Source organism: Malania oleifera, chromosome 2, assembly GCF_029873635.1.
Source record: "Malania oleifera isolate guangnan ecotype guangnan chromosome 2, ASM2987363v1, whole genome shotgun sequence".
Taxonomy (NCBI): domain Eukaryota; kingdom Viridiplantae; phylum Streptophyta; class Magnoliopsida; order Santalales; family Ximeniaceae; genus Malania; species Malania oleifera.
Window position 1 is genome coordinate 89,403,879 of NC_080418.1, and position 27,600 is coordinate 89,431,478.

The following is a 27,600-nucleotide window of genomic DNA, read 5'->3' on the forward strand; positions in this document are numbered from 1 at the left end:
GGGTATGAGCTATACCATAAATGTATATGATGCTCACAATAAAGAGTATTCAATCTCACTTCAAGTTGCAATGACTTTGCAAATGTAGAGGATGAACTTATTGATCTCTTTCTATAATGATAAAATAATGAATATAAGAAAGATTGTCAAGATAACTGAAAATCATAAAATTTGGTTTTTACTTTCTTTTTTTTATGCAAACAACTAAAAATCGGCAATAGAAACAGAAAACTAACAACATACACAAATGCGTCTTTATAATTTGTTTCTTCATTGTGGAGAAATAGAAATAGAAAATTGAAAATAGCAATGATACCAAACAGGCCTATAATTTATTATATACTTAACTTGATCTCTTTATTTTATTAGGTAAAAAAAAAACTATCGACAATGAATATTAAGTTTTGGTTAGTATTGGATAAATTTTAATAACTAGGCTTCCCTCTTATGGACTCTGGAGTCTGTGTCCCAGAATCCCAGTTTTTTTATGCAGATTTGGCAACTAGGGTCACTAGTCGAAGGCTATCGAGTGTCGACTAAGGTATAAGGGAGAGGGTAGGGTGAGGATCGTGTGGTGAGGTCATGACATGTAGGGGTGAGGCTTTGGCCGCAAAGGCAGGAGGAAGTGAGCGACAACAAGTGTTGCAGACTATGAGGGAAAGAGAGTGTTGTGGCCTGCAACTCTACGAGGAACTACGACTCTAGTGTGGCAGTGCTGACGGAAAAGGGAGAGGGAGAAGGGTAGGTGTTAGAATTGGTGCAATCCCAAGAGGCAGGGTGAATTGGTATTTCAAAATTTTATCCCTTGGGTCAATCTACTAATCAACAGTATTACACAAGTCTAGGGTCAATCTAGTGCAAGTAAAAAAAATTAATACAAATATACAATGGAATATAAACTGTAATAGAAATTTAATCAAGCATGCACAATAAAGCAGTAAAGGAGACGACACCCAGAGATGTTATCGAGGTTCGGCCAAATTGCCTACGTCTCCGCCTTGGCTAACAAGTACAAGGATTACTACTATAGGCTCACTTAATGGGTGGAGCGACACCTAAACAACCAGGTCAATTAGCACAGGGCTGACCTTAACTTTTACAACCAGGTCAATTAACATAGAGCTGATCTCAACCTACACAACCCTTCTGGGCTAGATTACCGCCCCCTCTGGCCATGCCTAGAATATAACATATTTCTCAATAAAATCAAATGGTACAGTGATTATGCTTTCATGTAAAGCAGATATGTACCTCAATACACGCAATTACATACATCACCAATGAGATATAATAAGTAAGCTCAATGTGGTTTACAATATGTCAACTCTCAAATAAATATTTGTTATCTGTGTAATTAGTGCGTGAGAGTGCAAACTACTATGTTCTTTGTTTCACAAGATATTTAAACAATGTGCTTAAACAAAGATATCAATCAAGTCTCAAATATACCAATTAGCAGGATGTCTCAATCATGTAAATATCAAATAATGTATATGCTTGGTTTGTAAAAGATATTTAATTTTTATATTCAGCAAAAGATATGTAAGTTAATGAATATTGTAGCAAAGATCAATATCACATAGACAAATATCTTTTCAAAAATATGTTGAAATGAATTACCCAAGATATTTGAGAATGTTTTTGAAAATGTTTTTGCAACCCAAAAACAAATACAAGTTTCCTTAGATATTGCAACACAAATGCAATACTTAGAAGCTTAATGCAAGTCTTCTTAGGATAAACTTATCAACAAAGTCTCCTAAGAACACTTGGGTTTAGCTCTCGATAAAATCGAATCAACCAAACAAAGATGGGAGAGCAAACTTATCTAAACAAACACTCAATCAACTTACAGAGAGTTTAAACAATAGAAGAGGGCAAGTATGAGTGATTTGAGTATGAAAATGAGTAGTAGGATTTTTGCTTGAGAGAGAATTTCTTAATGAAGTTGGCTAATCTTGTTATTAATTTTCCCAAATGGAGGGGTATATATAGACACCCCATGAATTATAACCGTTGGGGATAAGGTTGAGATTTTTAGAAAATTTTTAATGACATTTAGATATTTTAACCCTGTTAAAAAATAGTTAACCATGATAAAAATGTAGGGCAACTCGAGAGCACCGGTCGACCAGGATGAGTCCGGTCGAGCGGACCAAAAATGAACTTCAAGGTTGGTTGACTGGACAAGTATGTCTGAGGCGATCTTTTCAAATTTGCGAGGTTCGATCGACCAGAGCTAGAATGAATTAAGCTGGTCGGTCGACTAGGGCATTGGATTCCCACACGTGCGAACTCGGTCGACCAGATTGGTGAAGTTCAAAAGTCTCTTAGTCGACCAGGAAGTCAAACTGTTGACTTCAGAGTGGATCGGTCGATCGGGGTCAAATAAGCTTCAAGAGTTCGGTCGAACGGACTGTGATCAACTTGTTGACCCAAATGAACTCCCTAAGTCGGTCGACCAAATGTGCACAAAATGTGCATTTCGGTCCTAATTCATTTTACATTCACCCTATTCAAGTGTCCAACATATACAAGTACAATGGTGAGTGTCCTAGGATCTTTTTAAGGTCCAAATTTAGTTATGTTTTAATTTGAGTTTGAAATTACCTATTAGATCACATGCATGTGACGTGTGTGATGATGATTACAAATAAAATCCTAATTACTATTACAAACTAATTTACACAAATGAACTATATATATTACAACATATAATGAATTGGATCTTGACTCTCCACTTTCTTTATGTGCATCTTGATCTGAAAAAAAACTTGCATAAGAGTAGAACCTTGGATTTAAAAATATAAAATTAGGACTTTAAATTTAAATTTATAAAAACATATAAAGAAATTAATATATATTTTTTATTTTATTTAATTCAAATTCACATAAATTTGAAAATGAGACACTATAATATAATATTATTGATGGTACTCGCAAATCTAAATCAAAATTTTAATCTATTGTGCAAATATGAAAGTAATGGTTTCCGTTGCTCTATTATCTCTCATGAGATTCAGAACAGAATATTCTCACCTCTTATTGGGTCGTATATGGCAAGCGCGCACTCGAACCAGAGCGCGTGTAAACCAATTCTCACATAGAATCTGTGGACGTTTTTCTGAGCATGGGCCATGGGTAGTTTCGCAGTACGCGATCGCCCTGCATACAATATATATATATATATATATATATATATATATATACATACATACATAAGTAGCTATACGTATCTATATATATACACACACACACATGCATGGCGCGGTGGTGTGATGAAAAGGTGAGATGATGACGAATGGAAGGAAGTTTATTCTTTTATAAAAAAATAATAAAAAATAATAAAATAAAGGTTCTTTTGGGGGTTAGGGATGGGGATGGGGTCTCATGGGTCGTTGTCAGTCATAAATAAGGGAAAAGGAAGCTGAAAATGGGACTGAACCCACCATCACACTCGAGGAGGAGAGCGGGAAAAATGAAAAAAAAAAAAGCAACAAAAGCTCTCTCTCTCTCTCTCTCTCTCTCTCTTTCCCTCCCTCTTCCGCATCTGATATCGATTGATGGTTGAACTCTCATGTGAGTGATCTTCCCTTCTTCTGCACAACGAGTTAGACTCCGGAATCTCCCTGCTTCTCTCTCCACCTTTCTCTGTCTAGCTAGCTAGCTAGCTAGCTATAGCTACCTAAGCTATCGCCCTACCTACTTTCTCTTTCATCCCATTTCCGACGGTTGAAAGCCCGGCATCCGCTCCACTTCGACTCCATGGTCTTCACCATGAGCAACTTACTAACTTACTAGTTACTACTCTCTCTCTCTCTCTCTCTCTCTCTCTCTCTCTCTCTCTCTCTCTCTCGTTTTTCTTCAAATTTTCACCTGCTACGCAGAGAAGCTAATAAGTATGGCGGTGTCGTTCGAAGGGTTCTCGATAAGGTACGTTTTCCTAATTCCACTGCTGACGGATCAGTGTTTTAATCTTTCTGGAAACTCTCTCTCTCTCTCTCTCTCTCTCTCTCTATATATATATATATATATATATATATGTAATTCAAACCTCCTTCATGTGTTTCGGTGATGTAGGGAGTATGCGTCGATGATGAGGAGGGTCGACGTGGAGAAAAGCTGGCCGTTCAGCGGCGGAGATTCTCATCATGATCACGATCTAAACCCCGAACTCATGGAGCCTTTCCTTCCTCCGATCACCGTCCCTAAGTTCCGGTGGTGGGCCTACGAGCTTGAGCTCGTGAAATCGAACCAAGTTGCCGTTGAGAACCCCAAAATTCAAGCTGGAAACGAAGAGCGACCACAAGTAGAACTGGCAGAGAACAAAACCAGCTTCGACTCCAAACCGCTCGAACCCGATTCGGTCTCGCCGGAGGGTGGTTTGGGTCCAGACGGTGAGAAATTGGAGATGGTTTGCCCAGTGTGCCGGGTTTTTGTGGCGGCGACGGTGAACGCGGTAAACGCTCACATGGATAGCTGCCTCGTTCACGCGTCAAGGGTGGAGCGGCGGCAGATGAAGACGGCGGCGAGGGCCAAGCCGAGGGCGCCTAAGAAAAGATCCATTGTTGAGATTTTTGCCGTCGCGCCGCAGATCGAGATGGCGGGGAATGATGATGAGCCTGAGGATGAGGATGATGCTGATGATGATGGAAGTTGCGCTGGTTTAGAAGATCACGGGTTTGATTACTCTTCAAAGGTTGGGAGTGTGACGAATGTTGCATCAAACAGTAAGGAAACTTTCGAGAAGAGAAGAAGCAGATTGAAAGCTGATAGTACGGCTGCGATTATTTGCAAGATCAAGAGGGATAAGTTGCAGAAGCTCGAGAACAAGAGTAAGAATGGTGAAAGAGAGGGGTCTACTCGTGACAGAAAGGTATGTGATTTGTTCTCCTATCATAAAATATTGGTTGCTGTGATCTTAGTTGTTGACTGAATGAAATAATATTCTAGCTAGTTATTAATTACCGGTAAATAAATATGTTTTAATATTCTTAAATGGGTTTTGCTTTTTTTTTTTTTTTTTCACTTTCTGCACATAAAATTACTGCTGAACAAGCTGTTAGGACTGCATCAGCGCGCTTGAGGACGAAAGCAAAGCCTTGTAATTGTACCTGCAGTGTGAATTGCGCGGCAATGAGGTTCACTATATAAAGGGAAAAAGTTAAAACGGGAGATGGGGTTCTGATGTTGGAGAAGGTTTGAGCACGTTATGAATCGTGGTGTGTTGTGTGGTGCTCGAGCGGTACAGTACGGATTGCGCGCAGAGAGAGAGAGAGAGAGAGAGAGAGGTTATAAGCAAGGTGGTGATTTTTTGTTCTCCGTTTCGTAAATGTGGACTAGATCAATAATGATGATGTTCAAATTGAACCATTGGTACTGTTTCCACATGAATTGCATTCCAGGGTTGGATCTTGATGATAATAATGATCTGGCTTTAATTTTGACTGTCTTAGATTTGGATCACATGACCGGTCATCATGTCAATGTTGGTAAATATATTGGCGGAATATATATGAATGTCAGAGTGGATCTTGAAAGGGGCCAGGCTTTATTATATAAATGTCTAGTAAATGTACATGCACATATGATGTTTGCTGGTTGAGGACAATTATATAAGGTTTGATGGAACAGCTGGACGTGCAAGTGGTAGAATCCAGGGAAAATCACATGCTTCTTCATCATCATTTGATTGGTGCCTTTCAACGGTCGTTCAAACAGTAATCATCTTGATTGAATCTATGCCATTTTTATGTATGGGTTCTATTCTTGCATTTTGGCGCCTTCAGAGTGCTGCTAGAATTCCAGATCCTTGTGGCAAACGCAGAATATGTCAGCGCCAGCTTGCTATTAACTGCTTAGAAGTTAATTTGTCCATAATTTTCTTGGGCACTAATTGTTTGAGACTTCTTTACGTGTCTTACCATGAGAATGACATGTTGGTTTAAGTGTTGAGACTGTTGAGTTGAACTAATACAATCCTAGTTTTAGTGGATCGTTTTGCAGTATTTTTGCTATGGTCATGTTGGTTTAATTGTTTCATCTGGAGGACAAAGAGACAGACGGAAAGATATAAATATCCTAGACAACAACATGAAATTGTATGAAGTACTCCACAAATAATAATTCTATCTTCGTGTTGGTTTGTCAGTTTAGGAAGACATGGAAAAGGAATTGAATAGTTGCTTTCATCTTATGGGCTGAGGCGTGCCCAATAGCGGATGGGCAATTCTCTCATGTTTAGAGCAAAGGGCAAATGAGTTGAATTTGTTTTGCACATAAAGAGATAACTAATTTTGAGGTGGAACTGATTGGTTAAGAAGCCGCTAAATGGGCGATACTCTTCATCTACATGCCTTGCACTGGGTTCTACAAATTTATTGCTTGTATTTATGGTGTGGTTAAATCAGGAAAACAGTTAGTGCTGAATATTGACTTGATGGAATTAGACATGGTTTTCACATTTGGGTTGACGTACTGCTTCCTTCCATTGTAAATATTTTGATTGCTATTGTCAGTACTGCATGCTGTTCTAATGAGTATTATGTAGCACAATTGATTAACAGCGACATGAATTCGATTTTCACTTGAAGGAGATAACCAAGTGGCTGATGCTGTCGTATTGGGATTGTAATGTCTGTTTGGCCCGAGAAGGGTTGGTCATTTAAAAAGAAAACAAAGATGGAAGGATGCCATCTGTTTCATCTATTGGCCTTAACCTTCTTAATTGTTCTCTGCAATTGGATCTGGTGTTTAGTTAATTAAAAGTTAAAGGTACAACAGCATGAGGATGGAGGAAGGAGAAATATTTTATGTAATTGGAAACGTTTCTGGCAATATTTTTTATATTGTTACTATAGTTGTAAATACATGTCCTATTTGTTCGACAACTTTGTGCTCAAGCTGGAGGGGGATAAAAAAAAGTCTGGTCTTGGCCAATCAGTTAGGATCATTTTTTGCCCTCTTAATTGGGCTTTTAAATTTTTTGCAATATCATGCAAGCATATTTCTTTCCCATATTTTTGCTAAGATGAGCACTGATGGCTTGCATTATCAATAACTATATAGTTTTAAAAAATTGTCCCTTCTTTGGTAATAATGAGGTTGAAATTTCCAATTTTTTCCTACTGTTTTAGTATTTTCAGCCTACGCAATTTATGGTTCTAAAATTTAATTTTAAGATTTTAATGAATTAGTAGCAATATAATTTCACTTTATAATTATATGCTTTATTTCTTGAGTTAGTTTTTTAATTAGGTATATTGCAGCCTGGCCTTAATTGTGCATTGATGTCTTTTTTAGCAAAAATACTTGATCACCTTAGAGCTCAACAGAGTTTGCTGTTCTATATAACTTAGGTGGCTGAGTATGGAGTTTATCATAATAATTGATTAACAAATCTGAATGAATGTTTCTATTATGTGCAAAATTTTGATTTCCAAGCAGTTTTATCCATATATATCACTAAAGTTGTAGACTCTAGCATTTAGTTACATGTTTTTATTGGGATGCAGACTAAACAAGGAGCAAATAATATACTATCAATTGGACAGGTTGTCACAGTATGTCTATTTTGCAAATAAAAGATTTTTTAGCAACTAAAAGATGGTTTATTTAGTCTGCAGACATGGATTAACTGGGAGTTTCCAACTAGTACATGAAATATATACATCAAAACTTAATTAGTTGATTGTTCTACAGTCTAATTTTATATACAAGTGTTGAAGAGTCTTTGGAATAGCAACCTAATTCCTTGAACTGACCTTTTCTTAAATACTTTAAATAACAGGTTGGAAAGTGGTACCTCTATGCAATTCCTGATACACAATCATCAAAATACCAGAATTGACTCTTCACCATCACTGCTCTTATATTTCTGGATGCTTAAGTAGAAAATTTCTAAATGTGAAATTTTCTTTTGTTGTCTTAAACTTTTAAGTTTCAAACTTAAATGTTTTTGGTTTTGGGAAATGGATTGTCCATGTTTAGAAGTTAGGGGAGGACACGCACATACCCATATACATACATATATGCATACGGACATACATACATGCATGTGTACACATACACATACACACACACACATGGTAATGCTCCAACAACACCTGCGTGTCATCAAGTCCAGGACTCGTTTTTTCTTTTCTTTTTTCTTTTTTCTTCTTTTCTTTTGCTGGATCCATATGGGTTATAAAAAATAATTTTGATGATTGGATTGGAAGTTTTTTTTTTTTTTTTTCTAACTTGCTAATCACATATGGTCCCAACCAACAATGGGTAGACCCCAATTAATGCATTCAAAATTTACTTCCTCATTGAGATTATAAACATACTTCGTAACATAAAGTGAAGTTCAACTAGGTTGATCAAGCACCTCCATTATCAGTTGGGGCTCCAATTCCATTGAGAAGCTAGGTGTGATATTCAGTCCAACAGTTGAAATCAGTTCAAGTGGCCTCATATAGGCCCTAAAAAAGGAGTCTCGACACTTGGTGACATCTGTGTGTTAGTGCCACACTGCTGTCTATGTGTGTGTTTGTTTACTTGATAGTTTTACCCCTTGGTGTTGTTCACATAGGACAACAGAGATCCAATTTGGATCCCATTTGATCACGAAGGGCCTGGTTTAGAGCAGTCAAAGTTGAACTTTGTTGAGACTGTTCAAACCAAGCATAAGATTTCAACTTTGGTTTGACTAGACCCAAATGTCATCAGATGGAGCCCTATTTTGATCCATTATACATTCCATCGGATATTCCCTTTTTGTGTTCTCATGTGGACCTTACATAAGTGATGCAAAATTACTTAACCTATGCACACATGCGACTTGCTTAAGACCATTGCTTTTAGGGAGCTGAAAATAGAATCTATCTGGACAGTATACATAAAGAATTAAGAATTTATTATTCATTTGAATTGCTTGCAATGAACTTCCTTATTTTCCTTCTTATTGAGGATTATGGAGTCATCAGAACATAGTTATGTTGCTCTAGAACCATAGTTTTGACTTTCTAGATATCCGATAAATACTCATAGTCTAGGACTAGGCTCTTCTTTAGAAAGTGCATAAGCTCCCCCTTGTTATGCTTCTTCACACTCACTATAGTTATATATAGTTTTCAGAGAAGTTTCTTTGGTTAGTGCCTTGGTGAGAATGTTAACCTGTTGTTATTTAGACAGGCAATTATATTTATCCTTGTCGCAGCACTTATTTGGTGAAGTGATATTATGTGGAAACAACCGTGCTATATGACACAGGCCCATGATGGCATAAGCCTGCGTGACCCAGCATTTTCCATGTAAAAATGTGTTTGATTTGATCATGACTGAATGGACTTTTATGTATAGCACTAAAAAAACCCTGCAAAAAAATATTGTGACGAATTGTAATATTTTGTTGTTTCATATTGCTTTCCATTAGTTGCTTTTAGAATTCTTTGATCTTATATTGAATTTTTCCTGCCCTAATCCCTTCCATCTGACTATATACTCTTGTTGTTGATGCCCTGCTGCCCTGATGTCTGTATCTGCTAGGATTTCAACTTCTTTTCCATTTGGCTGCTTCATGATAATAGGTAGTCAAAAAGCTTTACACCGACTTAGGTCTCCTGCGTGATATGGCTTTAGGTTGCTGACATGGAAGTTCAGGTGTACTTTCATCCACTATGTAGATTCTACTCTAAGATGCCCTTCCAACTTTTACTCCAATTGAGGGTGGGCTTGTGTACTTGGATTGGTGACTCTTGTCCCTATTGCATTCAAGTCGTTCTTGCATCATTCTTGTCATAATGACATGTAGAAATTTTTTTTTATTTTTTTTATCATTCTGGCATCATTTTGACATGCATAATGTATCCAACTTCAAATTGCTGCAGTCTTCACGCCTGCTCTGCCCACTTCTTCATTCTCTTTAAGGCCCTATACCAAGTAGGCTTGAGCATTTTTAACAATTTGTTTACATTACTTTGTGAAGTAATATGTTTCAGGTTCTTACTAGTGAGCACCATGATGTTCTATGGTAGTGGTTGTTGGCCTGAGAAAATATCAAGAGAACTTTTAATCACTGTAGAAGATTTCTGTGGATTAAAGAAATTTATGCCACATCAAGTAGAAAAACTCAAAAGTTGCATAAATATTCCTCCAGCAGTCCAATGGGTTGTTTTCTCTGCTAATCTATATTTAAAACTGGTTCAAGAATCCTATACGCCAAGAATCTGTCTATGGCTACCCAGTTTGCAAAACGCTATTGAAGAAATCCATCAGATACTTCCATGGTCTTGTAGATAATGGTAGAAGGTCCAGTAACCCAACTATCTTTTGCCTTTCAATCTTGTTCCATTGACATTGCACTGGTCTTTAAGACAGGCCATCTTGCATCTGCTGCTAGTAATTCTCAGCTTTGAGTGGGATCTACAAGCATTGCTAGCTCAGATGGTTGGCTAACTGCAAGATGACATTCCTTCAATACTGTCTTTAGTGAATTCCCCACTGGCACATACATACGCTGCACTGCTGTCATTATATCAATGTTGATCTTCTACTGTAAACTGCTACTTCTTCACCTCTATGACTAGTTTCATCTTCTCCTCAAAACTCATACGCTTCTACATGAGGTCCCACATGGAGGTTGCAATCATGTTGGTTCATAGGCATGCCATAAGTTTCAATCCGGCGAGGTGGCATTCTACTTAGGGTATCTACTACTTTATTTGTTCCTCCCAGCCTGATACTCAAGGTGGAAATCACATTCAGCTAAGTGCTTGTGTCATTGGCCTATTTTAGGCTTAACTTTGGCTAACTGCAGTTATCTATTTTCACGAAAAATAAGGACCCTACAAGATTGTGTTGCCAAACTCTTGACAGAATGAACCATAACTAGGAATTCTTTCTCTTGAGTCATGTAGAGTCTTCTATTTTACTTATGCCCTTTAGTCTTATAGTAACATCCTATGGAGCAAGATTTGGAACATTCATGTTGATTTTGAAAAGTTCAATACATCCACAATCGCTAGTACCAGGTATCTTGTTATCATTTGTTTCTAATCCTAGAATGTTTTTAAACACAGGTCAGTCAATGATATGATCTTTCTAGAGTATCCCTCAAATATCTTCTACATCAATTGGCCAACTTGAGGAAAGATAATAATTCACTTATGGTGGTAGGTACAAATGCCCATTTTTCACTTTTGAAGTATAGCTTGTTCCCTCCGAGCTTATCAAGGGCTCAGTGTAGAAGCACCTTGTACTTTGACAAATTAGTGCCACAAATTATCATGTTACTGATGAAAAACATCATTTATTGCGATATAGAAAGAACATGTGCTTTGGTTTGTCCAAAATACATAACAAGAAATTCAAAATCCCTATAATGAACATGTCTAAGCTGATCAAACGATTCATAAATTAGTGAACGATGATTGTTCATTCAGACCATGGCCTTGTTGAAGGCCCAATAATCTAGACACAGTCATAATCTGCCATGGTTTCGCTTTTGAAACATCGGATCACTTAAGGGAGCTTTGCATGGCCTTACAAACCCCCTTTCTAGTAACAAACTTGACTGGATTGGAAGTTTAGGTAGATCTAGGGATGCGATACAATACAGAGTTCATGCTGGTGGTTTTGCTCCAAAACCAATTCAATCTCATGGTCCTCATTGTATTAGCTTGGTGTAACACCTTCGAAAATTGTTCCTAGCATCACATCTCGATATTCTTGCAGTCATCCCTAATCAATTGGAGGCATGCTTTGGCTTCTACCTCTTCTTCTATAGTATTCAAGTAGGGCAATTGGCCATATTTGTAGGTTTTCTTCCTTTTAACCCTTCCTTGAACTGGGGGTTGGGAGAAATTTTTTCTCGTTAATTAGACTTGCAGATGACTTAAGCAAAAGAATATCTTGAGTTATATTCAGAAAACCCATGCCCAACATAATATCAGAATCATCAAATGGAGTCATTGTAAAGTCTACATTTCCTATCCAACATCTTAAATGACACAATACTTTTTGCACATTTTCTGTTGTGGCTAATGCCTCTTGAGTTTTGCCCTTGAGCTTGTTGGAATCCACATCCATATTTCATTTCAATCATAGAGGTTTTGTATCCACCACAAAGTCATGTGTGGCACCTATGTTCATTGTTATCCTTGTTCTTTACCATTCATCAACAAGTTTGACATGCATTAGACATTTCCTTGGATGTTGTTCTCATTGGATTGCCTTTCAAGGGCTGCTAGAAATCTCAAAGTATCCATCATGGTTTTTTTTCCTCCTAATATCTGTTGGAACTTCAACTCCTTCTAAGGTGCCCTATGCATTCAAAGCTTTCTTGTGTTGGCAGTCCGTGCCTCAGTGAGGCCTATGAAAAAGAAAGGTGGCCTACCATCATAAAAAATCTATTTAAATATCTTTCTTTTTTTTATCCCTGAATTTAAGAGCTACTCTTTCCAAGGATTAAAGGGGCTTCTCTTAGATTCCTTCCTGGTATAGGTTTGCAAAACTTGTTTTGTCTCAATTCTTTATAAGTAGGGACCAAGTTCTTCCTTTCAAGTAATCCTCTAACCATTCTACTGCAGTGAAGGGAGCATAAAGATATTTGACAATACTTTTTAACTTGTTCTTAGGCCAAGTTTTCTGCCATTTGAGGAAATTGAGCAATTTGTTGTCTTTTTTTTTTTCTTTTTTTTCTTTTTTGTGCCTTTCATATTTAACCTTGATGCAAAGAAATCCCCAACATGTTCCAAGAGCTTCTTTGTTGTCCCACGGCTTGCAATGAGCAATATATTTTGTGCAAGTTTGGGGCAGCTTTTAACGTAAGATTTTTTATGGTACATAATTATTCTTAATTTAGCCACCCAAAATTTAGTTTTTAAACCACTTTTGTAGAGCTTCGAAATTTATTTTGAAGCTAAAATCTTTTTAAGACAAGAGTTGGTTATCAAAGCTTTCTCCAACGCTGGTTTTAGAGTAAAAATCACATCCTCACTAAATTATTGCATACTAACTTACAATTTACACATGAAATCACTTATTCCCCGTTAAAAATGAAGAATTTTGTTTGAGAACAGGAAAGGAATGGAAAATAAGAAGGAAAATCATTTTCTAGTGTATTTTCTCTCTACAACAAATAGCATTAAAAATAAATATTTGTTCTAGTATGATTAAAAATTAAGAAAAATAAAACGTTATCATGTACAAAAATCACAATTTTATTCATTAATTTGCTATATATTTTATTTTCCTCTTACTTTCCTCGATACCTAACATGAAAAAATATATCTCTTTATAGTTTCCTTCCTTTTCCCTCATATTTTTGAAGTTCCAAATGTCACTCAGATACGTTGCCATTATTAGTCTCCTAATTATGGCATGATTTTATATCATTACTGTAGATATTCTGTGATTAGTAGGCTAATTGTAGTTGATATTCTATAATTAATAGACTGATTGTAATTGCATTATTTAGTCTCCTAGATTGTTGTAATTGCTGATTTTTAGCCTTGTAACTAGTGTTTCTATTTGCTATATAATACGAGAACCCTTGCAAAGAGAGGGATTGAATCCAATTGACATGGTGTCAGAGCTCTGGTTACCAGGAGGTCTTGGGTTCTAGTCTTGTCACCTACGTTTATTCTGTGGTGTTATTTATCATTTGTTTATCTCTCCACGTGCTGTCGGATTGCATGTGCAGGGGAGTGTTAAAGCTTGATACACATTGTTGGCCCACAACCTAATAGCTTAAGTTTTTAGGTAAAGTGGTAATCTAACATGGTATCACAGTGTTATCTCAATTACGGTTGTTCAAATTTTTTTTTTTTTGGTTCCTTTCTATGGGTAACAGCAATTTCTGAGTCGTCGGTAGTTACTGACTGTCGGCAATTTTTTTTTGGGTTCTTGTGGGTGTTAAACTGCTATTCGACAGTTTTTGTTGGGTTGGGATTGGGCGGTTGATTCTGTTTGCTTCAAAATCTTTGGTGGTTGTCGATCGATGGTGTTCGGTTATCCTTTCTGGTGGCTGTCGGTGTTCTGTTTTGTCACAAATCTTTGGTGGTGTTGATCTGTGGTGCGTTTCTCGTGCAGTCAGCATTCTCTAGTTTGGTGATTCTGTTCTGTGTTGTGTGTGGTGAGCGTGGAGGAGAGTTTCTGGTGCATATCTTTGCCGATTCAAGTTTCTGGAGGTTACACCGAAGGCTGTTGACATGTGAATCAGGTTTTATTTTTTGCGATTCAATTTTTTGTTGGGTTTCATCATGTTTTCTAGTGATTCCTTTGGGGGTTTCATCGAGTCTTCTAGTGATTCCTTTGGGGTGGGTTTTACTGGAAAAAAATACTTTGCCTAGGAATTCCAGTTTCGTTTATTTGTTAAGGGGAAAGAATTGTGGGGCCAGATTGATGGTAATGATCCAGCTCATACGGAGCCTAAGGAGTTGGCCAAGTGGAAGGTCAAAGATGCACGTGTGATATCCTGGATTTTAGGGTTGGTTGATCCTCTTATTGTGCTTAACTTAAGGGCCTATAAGACTGCGAAGACTATGTGGGAGTACTTGCTGAAGGTTTATCACCGGGATAATATTGCACGTCGATTTTAGTTGGAATATGAGATAGCTAGTTACACTCAAGACAATCTCTCCATTCTAGAGTTTTATTTTGGTTTTTAGAATTTACGGGGAGATTTTTCTGATGTGGTTTATGTGAAGGTACCTATTGCATCTCTCTCTGCTGTTCAAGTTGTTCATGAGCAGAGCAAGAGAGATCAATTTCTGATGAAATAGCGCCCTAAATTTGAGGCTACTCGCTCAAATTTAATGAACCGAGATCCTTCACCATCTTTGGATGCTTGTTTTAGAGAATTACTTCGTGAGGAGTAGCGCCTTCTCAAACAAGATGAGTTCCAACAGGATGCTAACCTGAATCCCGTTGCCTATGCAGCCAATGGGAGAGTGAAGGGTAAGAAACAAGACCACTTTATTAGAGAATGTCCCACTTGACCTCCAAATCGTCATGCCACTACTTATCAGGCTACAGTGAATACTTCTTTTGCTCTAGGGATTTCCTCAGCTTCTTTGTTTTCTGCTGGATCTTCTAGTCTTACCCTTGAAATGGTCTAGTAAATGATTATGTCAGCTTGTTCCACTTTAGGGCTTCAAGGTAATACTTTGCATAAGTGTTTGCTTATTGATACTGCTGCATCCAATCATATGACCAAATCATCTGATGTGTTGTGCAATGTTCATCCATATCATGGTTCGTCGCAAATTCAAGTAGCTAATGGGAGTCATTTAGCTATTAATGAAATAGGATATATCAATCCTTCATTCAAAGATGTTTATGTATCTCCTAGACTGTCTAATAATCTCATTTCGGTTGGCCAGTTAGTTGAGAAAAACTATGATGTCCATTTTTCTCGTGATGGTTGTCTTGTGCAGGGTTAGGTGTCGGGGAAGATACTTGCGAAGGGGCCTAAAGTTGGTAGACTCTTTCCACTTCAGTTTTCTATTCCTAGTAGTTTATCTTTGGCTTGTATGATAGTTAATACTCCAAGTGAAGTATGGCATAAACGTTTGGGCCATCCAAACTCTGTTGTGTTGTCTTGTATGTTAAATTCTGGTTTTTTAGGCAATAAAGAACATGTTTTTAAACACTTGTCATTTGATTGTTCTGTATCTTTCTGGCTCTCCACTTTGCCTTGTCGCTTATAGTGATGCGGATTGGGCCGGATATCCTGATACTTGGTGGTTTGTCATGGGTTGGTGCATGTTTCTAGGTGATTCTTTGATCTCTTGGAAAAGTAAGAAACAAGCTTGTGTTTCTAAATCTTCTATTGAATCTGAATACCGGGCAATGTCTGCTGCATGTTCTGAGATTGTCTGGCTTCGTGGGCTTCTGGCTGAGTTTGGTTTTTCTCAATCAGATTCTACTCCTCTTCATGCTGATAATATTAGTGCCATTCAAATAGCTGCTAATCCTGTTTATCATGAGCATACAAAGCACATTGAAGTAGACTGTCATTCTATTCAAGAAGCCTTGGACACTCAGATTATATCTTTGCCTCATGTTTCTACTCACCTCTAGATAGTTGACGTCTTCACAAAGGCTATGGCATGACAGCTCCATCAGTTCCTTGTGGGCAAATTGATGCTTCTTGATTGGCCAGCATCAATTTGAAAGGGGATGTCAGTCAGATACAATGCCATAATTTGTCTCTCTAATTATGGCTTGATTTTATATTATTACTGTAGATATTCTGTGATTAGTATGCTGATTGTAGTTGATATTCTGTAATTAATAGGCTGATTGTAATTGCCTTATTTAGTCTCCTAGATGGCTGTAATTGCTGATTTTTAGCCTTGTAACTGACGTTTCTATTTGCTATATAATACAAGAACCCTCACAGAGAGAGGGATTCAATCCAATTGACACCAAACATGCCCTTAGTTTCTAAAATGATCCCTCCCTATTCTCTTAAGCTCTAAGTCCATGCCTGAAATGCTCACAAGTGTTAATTGCTGAACTATTATTTTGGATATCATCATATTTTGGTTGTCCACCATAACTTTGTATGAGATACATGGAAACCATTCTCACTCTTGCCACTTCAAGCTCAGTTCTTGCTCAAAAAGTATTTTCTTGAGGTCAAAAAGGAATTTAACTCCTTAGCATCGCAGTGCCTTATGCATGTGGTTCTTTTAATTTCGTCCTTCATCCCTAAGTTCCCTTTTTAGCATTTGCTTCTTGTCATTGCTCTTGGTGTTAGGCCATGGTGTCCATCACACAGCTAAGTTCTTACATTTTTTATTGTATTTTTTATTTTCTAAATGTTCTTGCAGTTTCTAATATAAGTACATCTAAACCATCACAAAGCTCCTGTTCATCAATGTCCACCTCTGTTGGCATTTATTCCAAAAAAATAACTACAAACACATTGGCTTCAATTTCAGTAATGTATGTTCCATAACTAGCTTCGTCATTATATCTCGTTAGATTATTTTGAGTAGCACACTTGTTAACATCCACGTCACCATGTGTCACAAGCTGAAATCTCCACGCCATATGAGGGGCTGTGTGACACTAGTTGTAGACTCAAGCTTAACTAGTCATCACATGAACATGTTCACAACCATTGAATATAAATTACATAGGAGTAAGCAAACATAAAACTAAGCATGAGTCAAGCAGTAAATTGTAAAGCAACACAATTTATATTACTACACCTCTGTACACAACATGTATATGGTGAGGAGCCAAGTAGGCCAAACATGTTTACAATTGCTAGTGAGCTATACAAGATTGATGAACATTTAGCCTCCCATAAGAGCTTCTAATCTCACTCTGGTACTAGGAAACATCATTATAACTGAGTAGTCATACTTCCTTTTTCCTCCAAGGCATTACTCTTGGAACAAAACACACTACACCATTATTTAAAGGATGATTACCACCCAAGGTGCTCAAGAAAAGCTATCACAAACAAGCCATAATGCCCTAAACAATCTTGGCTAATGATGTTCTCCTCACTTATGCGGTTGACATCCTCGTAGACTTTGACACTAAGTTCCATGTCTTGTGCTGGCATCCATCTTATTTCTTCATCTTTGGGGCACTTCCCCTTCCCTAAGAACTTGTTCCATTGTTGCCTTGATGCTGTTAACTCTCTATTTGCTAGGATCTCTTCAGATCCTTGTCTAGGTTGTGAGGCCTTTAGTGGTACTCTAGTTAACTGACTTTGTGTTGGCAATTGTTATCATTATTTGGTCATTTAGCATTATTAGTATGTGTTGAGTTATGTTAGTAAGTGTGAGTGAGTAAGGGTATTATGGTCATTGGCATTGTACTTGACATGGATTATATATAGAGGGAGAGACCTATCATTGAGGTTAGGTCTTCCATTTTACCCAATTATTCAACATGGTGTTAGAGCATGATTCTGGGACCTAAAATCTAATTGTTACAAGTTACAACCACCATAAAAACCGAAGCCTAAAACCCTAAATCTAATTCAAATCAACCATCATAAAAGAATTTCCAGCAACACTATAGCCCTAGAAAACAGCCAGCAGCTGCCAGAAGTCAGAGCAGTCGCTGGAAATTTCCTGGGCGGCACTGCCTGTTCGGGAACACAAAATCTACTATAGATTTTGCAAAAAACAACATCATAGTCACCCATAGACACTGCTGATCCCCCCCCCCCCCCACTGAAATCCCATCTCCAAACGGTGCTCCACGCATCCTCATGCGCCGGTTGAAGGCTGCCAAGGCCGACCCCATGCGCCAGCGCGTGAAGCCAATATCAGGCATGCTTTTTGGCCTGAATTCATCCAGCAGTGCTCGAATCCTTCTACAAATATATTAGTGAAGTTTTTCTAATGTTTTTTGTCCAAAGATATCGCCTTTTTTAATTGCTTATGCGCGGCACCTAAGAATGGTTGTTTGATGCTTCCTGAAGCTGTTTGTCAATGGTTATTGAGTTTATTGGGTCTGAAACAGTGCTATTTGCTGCGTTTTGATTCAATGTTCTAATTCCTTCCATAAAGCATAATATCAAGCTATTGGGCATCTATTTTGCTTAAAGATTTTGGACCATGCACTTATGGAAATCTATTGATTGTTGTTCGATGTTAGTAAAGGCCTTTTGTGAGTCTCTTGGAGCAGTGGCAGTGTTCATAATAATTAGTGAAGTTTTTCTAACGTTTTTTGTCCGAAGATATCGCCTTTTTTAATTGCTTATGCATGGCACCTAAGAATGGTTGTTTGATGCTTCCTAAAGCTGTTTGCCAATGGTTATTGAGTTTATTGGGTCTGAAACAGTGTTATTTGCTGTGTTTTGATTCAATGTTCTAATTCCTTCCATAAAACATAATATCAAGCTACTGGGCATCTATTTTGCTTAAAGATTTGGACCATGCACTTGTGGTAATCCATTGATTGTTGTTCGATGTTAGTAAAGGCCTTTGGTGAGTCTCTTGGAGCAATGGCAATGTTCATAATCTGTTTTTGTGAGGCTGTGGCAGTATTAAATAAGTTTGTTAGTGACTTGTCCATGGTAGTTTCGGTGGTTCACCTCGTTTGTGGTTGCTCCAATTGTTCCAGTATTGTGTGTGCTGTGAGTTGGTTTCTTGAGGCTGTGTTTAAGTTTTTTGGTACTGTGGCAGCCTTGCACTGATTTATTTGTGACTTGTTCATGGTGGGTCACCTTGTTTGTGACTTGTTCCGCTTGTTCCAGCAATGATCTTGTTACCATTGGTCTAAGTTTGTGACTGCTGGGTGGAGCTTGCAAATCCCAAAAGTATGGTTCCCTTGTTATTCATTTGTTTTGAGTGAACCACATGCTATGACTATATCAGAGAATTATTCAAGGTTTTTATAGTATCATTCGTCTCAACAAACATCTTGTCACATTGCATCTATTGTCTATAAAGGCAATCATACAATCTATAAGTCATCTGGTATCTTTCCCACTAGTCCTTGGGTTATCGATTCTGCTGCCACTGATCATATAACAGGTGCAACCAACTTTTTTTCTTCCCTCCAATATCCTAGAAAATCTACCTCAAGTTACCCTTGCTGATGGGTCCACTATTGCGGTTAAGGGGATAGGAGCAGTAAATCCTACTCCCTCCATCTCTCTTTCTTCTGTTTTATACATTCTTAAACCTCCTTTAAGTCTTATGTCAGTTAATAAGTTTACAAAGTCACTAAATTGTTTTATCACATTCTTTCCTGATTTTATGGTTATTTAGGATTTGAAGACAAGAAAGACAATTGGCATAGGATGTGAGGTGCGTGGGTTTTACTGCTTTGAGTCAGTCTCTCCTCCCTTTTCCAGCACAATCGCTGCTACACCACTTCAAATCCATTGTCGCCTTGGTCATCTGTCCTTAGACAAGTTGAAAGAGCAAGTTCCTACATTGAGTTCTATGTCTAATCTTCAGTGTGAATCTTGTTAATTGGGAAAACATCATCATGTTCCCTTTGCTTCCTAGGTCAACAAATGTGCAATTAGTCCTTTCATGCTAGTCCATTCTGATGCCTAGGATCCTAGTCATGTCACGTCGAAGTTAAGGTTTCGGTACTTTGTTATATTCACCGATGGCTACTCCAAGATGACTCGGTTATACTCAATGATAGACCATTCTAAGTTGTTTAATATCTTTTGTGCCTTCTATTCTCAAATACAGACTTAATTTGATATGCCAGTGAAGATACTTCATAGTGATAATGCTAAGGAGTATTTTAGTACCCAATTCACTACCTATATGACTAATTTTGGTATGATCAATCAATCTTCTCATGTCCACACACCAAAACAAAATGAAATTTTAGAGCAAAAAAATAGACGTATTCTTGAAGTCACTCTTGCCTATTGTATCAAATGAATGTCACCAAAGTTTTTTGGAGTCATGCCATGCTCATTGCTTGCTCTCTCATCAATAAAATGCCATCCTATATCCTTGGTGGTTAAATTGCACATTCAGTTATCTTTCTTAAGACTCCTTTATTCTCCCTTCCTCCTCATATATTCAGTTGTGTGTCATTTGTCCATTAGTTAGCTCTAGGAACGGATAAGTTGGATCCTCGTGCTATCCAATGTATTTTTTTGGGATATTCTTATACTCTAAAGGTCTATCAATGTTATAGCCCTATTGACATTGATTCTTTGTCTCAACTAATGCCAACTTCTTTGAGTCTACACCATACTACTTTGATCCCTTAAGTTTTATTGACCTTGACTCGTCCCTTCTTTGCCTTGCTTTCTAGATCCTAATCTACTAATTGTACCCAACCCTCCTACATCTTCATCTAGTTTGAGTACTTCTTGTTGCTTGGATCATCCTAATTTGTAGGTATGCACATAATGACTTAAGGGAGAAGAACCTCCTCCAGCTTCTACTTCTATGCCTCTAGCTCCCTTGTTAAATGATACTATCCTCATGATGTTGATCCTCTAGCTGTTTGTAAAGGTAAACACACTTGTACCCAACATCCAACCTCTAATTTTGTTTGTTAAGATTTCTTGGCACCCTCGTATTACTATTTTATTTGTACTTTGTCTTCTATTGCTCTTCTAAAATCTATTTTTGAAGCCCTATCCCATTTTGGGTGGACTATATGGTTGAAGTGATGCGTGTGCTACATGGTAATGATACTTGGGATTTGGTACCTCATCATCTTGATAAGTCAATTGTTGGTTGTCATTGGTGTACAATGTGAAAGTAAATCCTTATGGTTCTATCATAGAAAATAAGAATGGACACTTTGAAAAATATGAAAATAGATGATTGTGAATAATTTAGAAACAAAATACTTTAAAATAATTATAAAAAAACTAAAATCTGCTTGTTTTTTTTTTCAATTTTAATTTAAGTTCTTGAAATTACTGCCAATATATCCTAAATTACTGCTGAAGCACTGCAAAAAAGAAATTGTACATTGATTTCATTTCGTACCCTCTCGAAATTTGAAATTTCAACAAAATTACCAAAATCAAATACCATGAGCATAATGAACACTAAATTAATTTAATTCAGTTTACAGTGCACATGTAGTTAATCAAATCCTACCAAAAGTAATAAACTAAAGTCCTAATAGGGAGAAGAGAGACAAAAGCAGTATTTACACTGGTTAAGCTCAACAAGGCACTTACATTGGCTCCCCAAGGGTCCTCCTTAAATATTCCAATGGTCCATTCTCTTTTACCACAAAGATCAAGCTAGTTGCAAATGTTCTTCCCCAAACAATCCAAATGTGGACTCCTGACTCTGACAGGGCTCCTAGTTCTCAACAAAGAAACTAAAAATTCACTTGAATCTATTGAGAAAAAAATTCCATTACAATGAATAGACCTCACCAAAAAGGTACATGTCAAATTAGCTTTAACAGGAGGCAAATGAGATGACTCCTTTCAAAGCTCAATCACAAAATGAGATGGCTGAAGTAGGAATCGTGTTTAGTAGTCTATCTCCTTGTATTTTTCTCGCTTCTTGATGTGCTTCCCATGCTGTATTTACATGCCAAGCTTCATTAACCATGTTAAGACTTGATAGACATTGTTGGTCCGCAACCTAATGGCTTAAGTTCTTAGGTAAAGTGATAATCTAACATGGTATCAATGTCATTGCTAGGAGGTCCTGGGTCCTAGTATCATAGCCTGCATTTAGTTATTTGATTTTTAAAAATTTCTTCCTCCTATAATAGGATTTATGTATCATCTTTTCATCCCTCCATTTGTGATCGGGCTGCACATGTGGTGGAGTGTTAAGGCTTGATATACTTTGTTGATCCACATCCTAACAGCTTAACCATTTTAGTTAAAGTGATAACAAATGGTTGCACACATTTGAAAAGCTAGCTGTTAGCGATCTTCAGCAGAGTTCGCAAATATCAGAATTTTTGCATTAGTCAAACTACTTCATCTTGACTTGAATATTTGTTTGATCAATCTTTTTTTTTTTTTTTTTTTTTTTTTTTGTTTTTTTGTTTTTTTGTTTTTTGTTTTTTGTTTTAAAAGAAGGGTGGCACCTTCATTTATTTATTGATAAACCCTCACTTTTGGCGGAGGAATACCATGGTTACAAGACAATCAATGGGAGAAGCAAAAGACAAAACATTAAAGGCCTCCCAAAAAACAACACCAACATCCAGCCAAAAAACAGGGTTACAAGTCCAAGCAAAATAAAACAAAACAAGTACCTATAAAACAAATCTCACGCAACAAAACAAACAAAAGATAAACAACATAAAGCATAAACCAAAACCAACAGGAAATCATCTAAACATACCTCATATAAGTCGTACCCATCTTCTCCAGTTTATACAACCCATTGATAATTCTAGGGAGTTGACTACTATTTGTAAACAAATTATTCCTCCCCATAACACCTTGTCGAGTCAAGGCATCAGCCACTTTATTCCCTTCTCTATACCAATGTTTTATCGAAAAATCTACTCCCTCCAATCTTATTTCTTCATTCCGAGCCCTCTAATCTTCATTTGAAGAAGGAACTCTTCTTTAAGTGGTCCCCAATCTTATTTGGTTTGCCGTAATGATTCCAAAGAATATTCTATCTTGTACACTTGAATTGGATTTTTCTTGCGAACTCCAAATCTTCCAAAATGTTGGGTTTTTGAATAATTTCCAGCTTGTAGAAAATACCGTTCCTATATTGTAATCTGGTTATTTTAGAAACTTCCAGTAATCAACAACTTGCAATCTTCATATGATCTTAGTTACTTGAATTTCTTCTATAGAAGATCACTTTTTAATAAATGCTAGCTGAAAATATTTATACATATGGGAATATCTCCACACTAGACAGTATTTGTAAAATATTCAACTTAAGCTTCCAAGGAGATGTGTATAACTTAATATGTGAAGCCTGATCTCACCAGATGCTCAAAATAAATTTTTAACACCACCAGAAAATTAAATTACTAATGATCAAGATATAAATCCAATTTATGTCCCAAGAACTCAAGTTTGTAGTTCAAGTTTTGATGCAAAGAGGGTGACTTGTTCCAGATTGAGCTAAATCTTCCAACACATAAGATGACCGACTTTCCATAACTTACTAGAAATCTAGTGTTAAAGGCTGCTCATTGTTTTCTTAGTATTTTCGATCATGAGATGCGAATATTGCTATAAAATAATTTCCAACTCAAGATCTTCCAAAGAAGAGGTCTGGGCAGTATCATGTGTCCTGATACCTAAGTGAATTATCATTAGAATGATTATGGATTTATGTGTTCTATCTGTTGCTTTTGAATTCTAATTTGTTTATGATAGTTGAAACTTTGTGGTTGGAATATGATTAAATTGGAATTGGAAAGCTGTTACACTCTGCATCTTTTCCATCTCAGGAGAATAACATGATTATGCAGCAAAATTCACGCCATTTTGCCAGAAAATTGAGTGGCTCAATATGTAATAAGAAGTTGGCGGACATCTTGGATGCTGTTTCTCTCCCTAAAACGAAACCAAGTGTGAATGCGCAAAAGAAGCACCTGAGCCGAACTTCTAAATTGAGTGCAAAGCACCAGAAACCAGTATTTCCTGTCCGTGGCATTCTCAAGAATCACATAAAAGTTAGTTCTGGGCAGAAACCGTCCTCTATATGCAAGAGACAGTGTCCTAATCGAACAAATCTTTGTGGTGCCCAGCAAGGTGAAAGGCATGTCAGGTTTTCAGGTAAGGATGACATACTTGGACCAAGGGTGAAACAATTTTCTTCCATTGACTGTCCTAAAGGTGTTTACAATATATTTTCTGATGCCATTTCTACTTCATCCATTAAGGACACAAAAACAGTGAGTAATAATGAGTTGTCTGGAATAGAGGTGAATGGAAGTGATGAAGATATATCTGCTACCACAGAAAATGAAACTGAGATTCGATCAATAGTTGAAGAGAAACAGTTGCCTGTCAATGATCATGTTGATACGGCACATTTTCTGAAGCCCCATATTAGTCTTCAAGAAAAAGTGGATCACTATCCAAATGAATCTATATCCCCAAGTCAGGTGATACCACTTGGTGACAATTTGCATATATTTGGCAATGAAACTGCAACACATAACTGTTCCTATACTAAATGCAACCCAACTGGATCACACAACCCCTCATACACTGGCATTCCTAGAGTCCCTTCTTTTCCAAAAGTGGGGTATAATCCTGATGCAGTTACTCGAATAGCTGGCAATGTTTGCAGAACTTCTAATGGCAGTGGAACGTTCATAAAGTGTTTTGGAGATTCAACCTCTAATGTTGCTCCAGTGAGTTCAATGACAAATATGAAGGCACTTCCACAGCTTTCATCATCATGTTTTGCCACAAGTCCAAATGCAAATGAGAGTCTTCCTCTTCTATCACAACTCAATGCAGAAACATATAATGTCCATGCTTTGCAGCAGCAACCATTTTGTTATCCATATCGAAAGGAATTAACGGGTAGCTTATGTTCCTTTCCAGAGTGGAACCAAAGAGCAGTTATGTTCGGAGAAAGGTGCATGGGTGGGGATTTTTTTGGTTTACCTATTAATTCACAAGGTGAACTAATCCAGTTGAACTCAAGTGGAAAAGATGGGTTTAATGAGCTGAAGAAGCCCGGCACTCTAACAGTTTCTTCAAGTAGCTTGCCATTGTTAAATCATGGCTTACTAAAAGATGCTGGAGATTGTTCTAATGTGACAGAGAAGCATTGTGCTGAGAGAGCATTTCCAAAAGATCAGTTTGGATTCCTTCCTTTGCAGTACTATATGAAAGAGAACCCCAATTTAAATGTTCCATCTAGGTTACGTATTTCTGATTTGCAAAGTACAGGAGGAAAAAATTCTCATTGGCTACATTCCTGTAGTAGAAACCACAAGTCTTCTTACCCCTTGGATCCAGAACAAGATATGTCGAACATCTCTTGCTCTGAGTGCAGACAATATGACCAAGTTCAAAACAAAAGAGAAAATGCAATGATTCATCTGCAGGAGCATTCAAACCAGATTTTTGAGCTTGCCACCCAACCAACAATGCGGCTTATGGGTAAAGATGTTACAATTGGTGGAGGTAACAAAGGCTTGCATGGATTTGAGGATGGAAAAGTTTGGACTGATAAGGAAATCATAACAGAGCATAATCCTAACAGTATTGTACTCGACAACTCCTCAGTGAAGATACATTTTCAGCAGGACAGGGTTTTGCATCCAGCATTGGGAAAACCAAATGAGAATGTAGCTTACTTGTCAGATATTCAAAGCAATCAGGCCTCCAAGAGCATTCTACAGATGAAAGCTCCAGAGTCTAGGCTCTCTCAACCATATGTCAAATGGCAAACTAGTGGAGTGTCCACAAATGATCATTGCACTTTTAGCGGAAATATCAATTCCAGTTCACACCCTTTTGCGCATCCACCTGCTCCCCATGCACTGTTCAATAGGCCACCTAATATCCAACAAACCCTTATTTCTACTCCTGAATCTTTTAAAGTTGGATCTTGTGTACCTGTTTCAGTATCTAATCCTTTCAATATCTGTCAGCATGTGCAATTGAATTCTGCTGAATTCTGCAGGAAGAGTTTACCAGCTGCAAATACAAAGTCTGCCTTCGAGTTTCCTTTCTCTCATCCAGAATGTAGGGAACATATCCTACCATCCTCGTTTCAAAGCTCCTTCAAGAACCTCCCACCATGGTTGTTACATGCTACACAGCAGAAAGAAACAGCAATGACTTCTCACCCATATTTTCACGAGGCAGGCAAATTTCATTCCTATAGTGTTCCCAGAACTAACTTAGTCAACATTCCTACAGTTCATCATTCATCAGCAGTCTCTTATCCTTATAATTCCATGACTTCTCATACTTCCTTGCAAAGTTCACTTGGTCCTGCATCCTTGGCTCACCCTCCCTTGATTCCAGCCCGTCCTGGATCTACACCAACTGCTGCAATCAGTATGAGCCATAAGAATAGAACTAAGGCTAAAGACAAAATGAAGTCAATACCTTTCTATGTTTATCCTGATTGTAGCAAGAAAAACAAAAAGAGGCGTGCAGCTAAAGTGGATGATTCAACAAAGCCTATTAAGATTCCTGACTTAAAAATGAGAGAACTTTCTTGTGCCGTTACAGTGTTACAGGCTGCAGGAAACATTAGTGATGAGGTGCAATGTAATACTGGAGCATTTGAATTTGATTTGAACAGAGATAAAGCTGGCAATGTAGAATGCATTCCAAACAAGACTCAACAGGAAGCGCTCAGAAGTTCATTTGGAATTGATTCTTTCAAACTGGATGGTGTGACTAGACCAGGTCCCATCAAATTAAGTGCAGGAGCAAAGCACATCCTGAAACCCAGTCAAAATATGGATAACTCCAGACCAACCCATTCAACCATCCCTTTTGCTGCAATGACTGATTCAACCGGTGTTCCAGAATCTCAGAAGAAATCAGCAAAGATATACAAGTTTTAGGAGTATGTCCAACTATTCTGAGTCATTGATCTTGTGTTTAGCCACTGCTGGATCATTTGCATTACACTTTGTGAACAGGAATGCTTCCTAGTCCTAGATACAAGACCCTTTGTCTTGCTATACTTAAAACTGCTGAGTTCAAATTTTATCAATTCCAGGCCCTTTTGAGATTCTGGTACCATCTGAAACCTGTGGAACTCCGTGATCACAGCCTACATTCAAACCATCAATAGCAGGTTGGAATATGCTTTCTGTTCTGTTTATTTAAACAGATATTCTCTTCTAATATGATGTCCTAGAAGTATCTTCTGTGCATGCCTCTTTACTTCTCATTCGTAGCATCAAGTTGTTTGCAACTACATTTTCCATTTTTTTACTGGTAGCATTATGTTGTTTGTGACTACAATTTCTTTGTGCTGAATTTTTTGGTCAGATGATTATATTGCTTTTGTTTCCGTGCACCTTAAGAAACAAGTATATTCTTATTTCTTAACAAGATATAGTTACTTTTGTTACGCAACATTTTTAAATACAAGATGTAATGTATTGCATTTTCAGTATTGTTTATCATATTATTATCATGTGATATTGAATTCTATGCCCGACCTAGTATGCAACGTTACAACATAAGGAAAAGGAAATGAATAAATTTAA

The 27,600-nt window shown here is 37.4% G+C and overlaps 1 protein-coding gene across 1 annotated transcript; it reads left to right on the top strand.

Moving 5' to 3' along the window:
• The first annotated feature begins 3,434 nt into the window (after positions 1–3,434).
• LOC131147821 (uncharacterized) lies at positions 3,435–27,476 on the top strand. The gene is made up of 3 exons (XM_058097412.1): positions 3,435–3,933; positions 4,081–4,876; positions 23,851–27,476. Exons 1-3 carry the CDS (start codon positions 3,902–3,904, stop codon positions 26,944–26,946), a joined length of 3,924 nt encoding a protein of 1,307 aa, XP_057953395.1. The 5' UTR covers positions 3,435–3,901; the 3' UTR covers positions 26,947–27,476.
• The last annotated feature ends 124 nt before the right edge of the window (positions 27,477–27,600 follow it).